The sequence below is a fragment of the Gadus morhua genome, chromosome 1 (genome assembly GCF_902167405.1).
Source record: "Gadus morhua chromosome 1, gadMor3.0, whole genome shotgun sequence".
Lineage (NCBI taxonomy): Eukaryota > Metazoa > Chordata > Actinopteri > Gadiformes > Gadidae > Gadus > Gadus morhua.
Genome location: NC_044048.1, coordinates 10,904,118 through 10,912,395, shown reverse-complemented (window position 1 = coordinate 10,912,395; position 8,278 = coordinate 10,904,118). Strand labels below are relative to the sequence as shown.

The 8,278-nt window shown below is 45.5% G+C and overlaps 1 protein-coding gene and 1 long non-coding RNA gene across 7 annotated transcripts in view; one reads left to right on the top strand and one right to left on the bottom strand.

Moving 5' to 3' along the window:
- Nucleotides 1-9: 9 nt before the first annotated feature.
- On the top strand, nucleotides 10-1,168 carry LOC115539938 (uncharacterized). The gene is made up of 2 exons (XR_003976055.1): nucleotides 10-128; nucleotides 709-1,168. It is a non-coding gene; the product is annotated as an uncharacterized LOC115539938 (long non-coding RNA).
- Nucleotides 1,169-6,564: 5,396 nt separating this feature from the next.
- The window catches only part of dvl1a (dishevelled segment polarity protein 1a), a 28,693-nt gene continuing 26,979 nt past the window's right edge, over nucleotides 6,565-8,278 (bottom strand). For 3 of the 6 annotated variants that reach the window (XM_030355920.1, XM_030355913.1, XM_030355925.1), the window contains exons 15-16: nucleotides 7,891-8,046; nucleotides 6,565-7,452 (exon numbers count right to left, since the gene is read on the bottom strand). In XM_030355920.1, coding sequence (XP_030211780.1) covers nucleotides 6,929-7,452; nucleotides 7,891-8,046 — 680 coding nt within the window. In that variant the 3' untranslated portion in view covers nucleotides 6,565-6,928. The remainder of the gene's footprint in view (nucleotides 7,453-7,890; nucleotides 8,047-8,278) is intronic. The other 3 variants (XM_030355928.1, XM_030355937.1, XM_030355945.1) reach the window with 2 other exon arrangements.

Sequence of the window (8,278 nt, the reverse complement as noted above, 5' to 3'; positions counted from 1 at the left end):
TGTCCGGGGGTGAAGGGGGGGGTTTTACGACTGTTCAGTTTAGGAGTAACTGCAGAGAGGCTATTTTCTAGATAGGCTCGGTTCTTCTCCATTGTAGTTCCAGTCTTCACCCAGGGTTGCTACTATTGGTGGGTAATGGTGCAGCATGAAACATTAACCTGTTGAAATGATCAAATAGGCTACCTCAAATGCAAGTGGGGCGATACGTGCATTTGCATAGCGACTCACGATTCTTACCTTCTTTGTGCTTACTTTGACACGTGTGTAGCCTATTTTGTGAATGGGAAGGTTAAAGGTAGAAGGCTACTGTCCGAAAGATTTTAAAGCTATTATTTGAATTAATACGAAGTGGCAAACACACCGCCATTTATGTGAAATGCGCTGTTTCGAGTTGACAGAACCTGCTTTCAGGATTGGCCAATGAGTTTTATATAATATACCGCTCCCGACTAAATTCTGACAAATCAGGGACTTCGTTCAGGGATCCATGTTGCCATATCGACTGTCATTTATAAATGACAGGTGCGTGAAATTAATTGCCATTAATTTGGCAATAGCGGATAACGGAGGGAGAAGAGGCCGGGGACCTTTATTATGTTTTTTTTGTTCCAAAATCTTGCTGTCTTTTTAATTTTCTGCTCCCCCCCTAATCTTTACAACTCTCAATCGTACCTATCTCACTTTTCTATTCATGTGAATATCCACCAGGTGTCTTTTACTGGGCTCCTCCAAACACAAGGACGCAGGGTGGTGTTGAAGGTTGATGTAGAAGTTTGTAGGTAATGGTGCTGGGGCTCCATGTTGCCTTTTATGAGATCTTTCCCTGAGTGTGTGTGGTGATAGCTGGTTTAACCTGTGCACACTGATTTGTCATTGTTCCACTAGTGTGCAGCCTCACCAAGCTCCAGAGTCCAACCAAACTGGGCCAGGGAGCAGCTGTGCGAAGGGGATTACTTTACTTTGTTTGATTTAATTTTCCTCTGAGCATTGTTTGTCTGAGCATTAAATTGTCTGCCTACAAATATTGTATTAAGAAAATTACATTGTTATGCTACTTATTTATTGCCCACCAAAGCAATCCTATTATGTGATATTTAAACAAAACAAAAACGTTCATATTACTTAAATTTAATATAACTTATCTTTAATAAAACATTATTAACCCTCATAGGGTGTGCGTGTTTTTGTTACACAGGAGGTGCTGCTGGGTCTGGTGGACCCATTGCCTTTTAATTCAACATACTCAAGCTTTTTTTTTTAAATACTCACCAGATGGTTACTTCATCCCAATTGCAAGTAATATAAACAACACATATGTTAAATTTGTTCACTTTACCTTTGTTAAATCACATTTATGATTAGAGGTGCCACTCGTTTTTGATTCTTTTTGTATTAAAATGCAACAAAATAAGGAAATGTCTCATAAAACAGGCATAACTGTGAAATAATCAACATCATTAGAAATTGAAACATACTCAATAACATCTGTCTGAACAACACATTAAAGCCTTTGAACAAGGCCGTTATACTTATATCAGACCATACCACACATGAGGGGCAGAGTCTCACTGTGTGTGTATTGCATATGTCTTTTTTGCACTGGTTGCATGTATATTATGTTTTTCTGTCCATCATGGGTCCACACACTTCACAGCGTTTCTTTTTGGCTGACGGGCTGGTCCTACATCTGGCTGCTCACGGGTTGGTCCTGGGGCTGGCTGCTTGCGGGATGGTCCTGGGGCTGGCTGCTTGCGGGATGGTCCTGGGGCTGGCTGCTTGCGGGTTGGTCCTGGGGCTGGCTACTTGCGGGTTGGTCCTGGCTGCTAACGGGATGGTCCTGGGGCTTGCTGCTCGCAGGCTTGTCCTGGCTGCTGAAGGGCTAGTCCTGAGGCTCTTTTACGTTTCGGAGCTGGCTGATGCTCATCCTCCTCTTCAAACTCGGTGTCAGACTCTGAAATGTTATCCTCACTTTCCGAAACTATTTCCTCTGCATCACCATCAAAACCCTCTGTCTCTTCAAATATCAACTGTAGGGCAGTCTGAACAGAGAATCGCTTTGCCATCTTGATCAGTTGTGGTATGGAACCACGCTGACAGAGCTTTTTTATAGTGTCAGGTCCCCAAGCTTGATAGTGTTGGGTGCTCCAATTTTGCAACCTTGTGCGGGAACAGTGGGTGCACACTGTGGGTGCTCACACCAAGGGCCCATTCACCTGCTTTACTCTTTCCCCCTCTCTCTTTCCCCCTCACACACACACACACACACACACACACACACACACACACACACACACACACACACACACACACACACACACACACACACACACACACACACACACACACACACACACACACACACACACACACACACAGAGAGGACCCGAACACCCTGTGTGTAATACAAATGTGATGGGGGGGTATACAGGGGGGGGTCATTGAAAATGGTTTCTGATTCATGTTCCTCACAGAAAATGAGCCAAAGCCAATGAATCTTAGTTCAAAAAAATAATTATTTGTATCACTTTTATAAAGCTAAAAACTGAAAAATGGATCCAGTGTATGGATGATTGGAACAAAACAATTTTCCAGAATATATATCGTTTTTTTTTAATCGATTCAGTACTGGAAAAGGGAATTTATTCATTTGACCAATACTTTACTTCAGTACATTTGTTTACAGTCCAGACCGCCATCAGTAAGCAGCACTCCAAGGTCTTTTGTCAAAGAGCACAAATCTCAGAATGTCAAATAAAATGAGCAAATTCCTGTAGAAAGATCAACTTTTAGTCGGACTCATGTTTTTTGCACGTGACCAAGAATTAGCCAAGCAACCCATGACATTTGATTTAATTTAGCCTAACCCAAAAATGTCATCATTACTCATCATTATTCTACAGACAGAAGCTATTTTGATCCACACTAAAATGCTGCTGGGATATCACAAGCCTACCTGGTGTGTATGAGGATTATCTGCATATACATTCGATCTATAATATATCTTTATATAATATATTAAGAATATGCACACACACACACACACACACACACACACACACACACACACACACACACACACACACACACACACACACACACACACACACACACACACACACACACACACACACACACACACACACACACACACACACACACACACGTGGTTGTTTATGTGTTTGTGCCAGTCATGAGTCTAGTAAAACCACTTTGTATTTTGGTAAAATTCCCCTTATTCCCCCTGGATCACGATGCTTCTCAGCAGATGGCATGGCTCATTCTAGTCTGGTGGTACAGTCAGGATTTAAACGTTGATGTGTAGAGATCTTGTTTGCGGAAGACAGTGAAAGCGAAACTGCCTTCTGTTCGGAACAGAAGATGAAACCGCAGCTCTTATTAAGGATGCCACCCTACTGTACTTAACGACAACCTAAATGCTGTGACCGCAGCCCACATCCTCAGCCGTAGCCCAGCGCCTCCTCTTTGTTTTCCTTTCGTTTCTATGGGGGACCCAATCCTGGCATGCCCACATCCTATCATCTGTGGACATCTGCTGGAGCATGTCTAAACCACATCTGCATCCGCTGTGGCGTCCTCTGATCCTGGAGAAGACCATCACGTCCCCCACCTCTCCTACACAGGGTGAGTAGAAGGGAAGAAGAAGTCATGGTCTGTCTTTGTGTTCACGTGTTTTCTCTTCCCTGTTACATTACAAATAAATCCTTTATAGTGCTCCATGAATTCTCAACCTTAAGACTCCACCTGGAAGTATTCCTTGGATAAGCTCCACATAACACACACATAGACATGTTATGTCTAAAATTATAATTGTATTGATCTACGCACACACACACAGACGCAGACATGACACATATTCTAATAACATCCACACACGCACGCACGCCTACGTGAAATTTCCCCCCGTTATCACACTCGTGCGTCATTTGTGTACTTTAAGCCCCCCCCCCCCCCCCCCCCCAGGACCTCCCACGTGGAGCACTGGCGCATTTGAAGAGAAGCTCAGATGTTCACCACAGCTGTGAACGGGTGAAATGTCATCGTCCCCTGACCCGTTCACCGTGACCTTCACAGGGACATTATCAGTGTCAACATCCACTGGTGTGACTCATGTTGAATGAATGACCAGCTGTTAGTCCACTCACCACATTGTGACGTTGGTGAGTCACCACCGTGATGCCGCTGAGATGCTTCTCGCAACTCTGTCATGTTATTAGCTCCTAATCTGAAGACATCCTGGAACATCCAGATCAGATTTAGTTTTGCTATCAATAGACGCTGCTTTGAGAACACCACACTGTTCTGTTCTGAGTTTCACTCTACTACAACAAGTGCAACACGTGCCTTTTGCAAGACCACGTCATTTCCTCAACTGAAATACTTCAGATGGAACTTCTCTGGTGCCTGCAAAACCACGTGTTTATAAGAAACAAAGTTTTACCTCTCAAGAGTTTGAGCCTTTCAAGGCAGTTTCTGATAAACACGTGGTTTAGCAGCCGCTGAGGTGCGCATCTGTGATTGGCTTTAGGCCTCTTCTGAGGTAAGCCCACTGGAAACTACAGACGTAGGCCTGGAACTTCCACAGGGGGTTACGCGTATAATCTGGGCGGGGACAGAGTTTGAAGCATTTAGCTGTATAGTGTAGTTCACTGAACACAAAGGGGTAGGAAAGTTATAGAATAAGAAGGCCCTGGGATAAATGCAATTGTTCGACCGATTTCTATCAAGAGGATAATGAAAAGGAAAAAATAATGCGCAGACAAAATGTTGAACATATATATTTTTTTATTCTTATATATAATAAATTTCTATGTACAATTTATTCTTTTGTAAAGAAACAATATGAAGGAGAAAGCTTCGATTGCAAACAGTGTTTCATACTTAAGGACGGGAGGAAGAGAATGTAAAAGTGCTCAAATAATATCTGGTGTGTTGCCATTTATTTTCCAACCGTGGAACTATATTCCAATAGACACATGCAGGTCTTTGCTGTTGTCTTACCAGGTGTCAGACAGCTATGGTTTCCCATTGAAGTCAGTTTTGAAACATGGCTAATGATAATGAGACCCTATGATACCTAATTACACCCATAGTAAGACTGCGACAACACAACTATTCACCACAGCGTCTGGGAAGGCTTCCAACATGTTGAGCTTTGTTTTCCCTCAGGTCTGGGATTTTTTTTTTTTTTTTTTTTTTCAGCCTTTAGTCTTTCTTTGAAAGTGACTGTGGTTGCACAACACTGTTTGCAATAGTGTTTTGAGGGGTGTTGAGTTACCGATAAGGGCGGGACATCACATTTGTTCAGAACTGGACTGTCATGAATAGAGTGGCGAAGTCATGCCCCCTCCGGTAGAGCCCATGGACCTATGAGATCAAAAAATATGTATGGGTTTCAAAGGAGATAAAGTAATTACTTTCTGGTCCCAGTCTTTATATGCCCCGGATTACACATATGTTGTTTGTGGATTTAAATGATACTTTTTTTATCAAACTTGGGAAAATGTTTCATTTTCTTTGCATGAAAAATTTAATCATTTATTTATCATTTATCATTTAAATCCACAAACAACATATGTGTAATCCGGGGCATATAATGACTGGGACCAGAAGATAATTACTCTCTCTCCATTGAAACCCATTCATATTTTTCGATCTCATAGGTCCCATGGGCTCTACCGGAAGGGGCGTGACTTCGACACTCTATGTCAGGGCTCCGTAACTGAGAGCGATATTACATTCAACATAGCACAGTTAGGACAGTGTTAATTGGCCACAAGGTTACAAAACGTCTGATTGTCTGTCAGCCAGCCGTGAAAAAGACAAGGTATGACACCGTCGAAGCAACAGGACCACATAAATAACAACAAAAAAATGGATCCAGTGTTTGGATTCTCTCTTTAAAATATTGGCAAGCGGTTAGCCCCTCCCTCCCGCCCCAACCCGCAACTTTTAAAAAGTAATACTTGAAAATAAAATCAACAAAAGTCATCTTTCTTCAAAGCAGTTGAGACGGACATGCAAATGTGCAGCCCACTAAAAACAAATAACTACAATATGGGGGAGGGATGTTCCTTCCTTGAAATTTGGGAAACACATTTATGAGTTTGGCAGATTCACACTTCATTTAGAAGACCTTGGCCACACAGAGAGAAGGACACGCCTCAACACAATACTGGAGCAGAGTTGGTATTGGGTGTGTGTGTTCAACCACCAGAAGTGGCAGATCTCTGGTCAGGGAGGGAGCGACCCTGGTGAGTGTCAGGTGCCCGGGAATTGAGATAGTTGGACACAAGCAGGTCTCGGTAGACCCAACAGTGATCTGCACTTAATGTCAAATAGCTGTAGCTTCAAAGGATCACCACGTTGAACACCACTCACATACCATCAACTGTACAGGTTGTCACGGCAATACAAAAGATGGGGTTTCTATTTTCTTTTCTTTTTGCATTGATCTCAAAGCCATGTTGGGACATGTGCTCCTTGTGTGTGTGTGTGTGTGTGTGTGTGTGTGTGTGTGTGTGTGTGTGTGTGTGTGTGTGTGTGTGTGTGTGTGTGTGTGTGTGTGTGTGTGTGTGTGTGTGTTTGAGAGAGAAAAAGAGAGCGAGAGAGAGAGAGGATTCCCTCTCCTTGTGCTTTTTCATTCCGTTGCCTGGACACCGGAGAGACCACGTCGCCATGGCTCCCAGCCTCTCCTCTCTGACTTCAGGGTCAGTGGCCGGTCAGATGGAGAGAGAGAGAGAGAGAGAGAGAGAGAGAGAGAGAGAGAGAGAGAGAGAGAGAGAGAGAGAGACAGAGAGAGACAGAGAGAGACAGAGAGAGAGAGAGAGAAAGAGAGAGAGAGAGAGAGAGAGAGAGGGTCATTTGTTTATGCTCAAGAGGATTCTATCGGCAACATCTCCCAAGAGGGTCACATGATGTCAACGAAGAACTCGCAGGGGTTTCCCATGGCGTGCTGGAAGGACTGGCGGCTGGCGGTGAGCTCGGGCGGGACGGCGGCCAGCTCCCTCCCGGGGGGGGCTCCAGGGGGCGTGCTGCTGGTGGCGGGGGTCTTGGGGGCCAAGCGGGCCAGGCAGTAAGGGGGAGGCAGCCCCGGGGGCCCGTAGGACGAGGCGTGGCTGCGCTCGCTGTGGGCGCAGGACCCGGGCCCCGGGGGGCTGAGGGGGCTCAGGGGCCCCGGGGGGCCCTGGCTGTAGGCGAAGGACGGGTGGCTGTGCTGGGAGTGGGGGTGGCTCCGGTGGGACTGCGTGTGGCTGAAGCCGGAGCGGGCGTGGCTGTGGGCGTGGCTTGTTTGGCTGGCGGAGCGGTCGCTGCCGCGTCGGGCCGCCCGTACGCCGGGCTCCGACTCGCTGCAGGTGGAGCGCTGGGCCTTCTCCTGGGGCGAGGAGCGCCGGGCCTTCCCGGCGCTGGGGTTGGAGCCGCTACTCCTGCTACCTGGAGACAGGGGAGGAGGAAAGGCTTCAGCAGAGCCCTACAAACTGCAGGATCACACAACGCTTTTATAACACAACGCCCAACACTTCATTAGGAATAAATGATTAACATAATTATTATCATTGTCCGGTTAAAAGGAGGATTATTTTCAGAACAAGCTACCTATTTTGAACAAGATACAGTATGTAGAACTACTGCATCCTACTGCTACTGGCCAGACAGGAGTCACAGACACAACCCAGAACTATTGCTCCACGCTCCTGCAGGGACCGGAGGGAGCATGCCTTGCTGTTGCCTTTTAATGCTGATCTTACTATTAACTCCTGTCCTTTAATGCAGAACTCAAGGACCTGCCCACAGTATACAGCGCGTGATCAATAATTCTAATTGAAAGTAATTTAGAAGGAATAGAAAGTGAGTCGTTCTTCAAAATCACACCTGTCCCAGGTTGTAGGACTGTGAAAACACAGGCATGGCGGTTTTGTGTATTTACAGGTTTGCAGAGCCGCATCAACTGTGTCCAACAAAATGTACAGTTCACTTCCTCTTCGTCCTTTGCCAACAGTACTGGGTAGAGTGGTGCACTAGTGCCCCCTATTGGTGAGGAGGAGAACAGAAGCCCATCCAGTGAATCATCCCACATCTACATGCCTCTTTTTCTGTTTTACTGCGTACAGTACAGTGCAATAGCATGCCTGAATGGAGAGGACAGGCAGAGTAGACTGTAGGAGAGTCACACACACGCACACACACACACACACACACACACACACACACACACACACACACACACACACACACACACACACACACACACACACACACA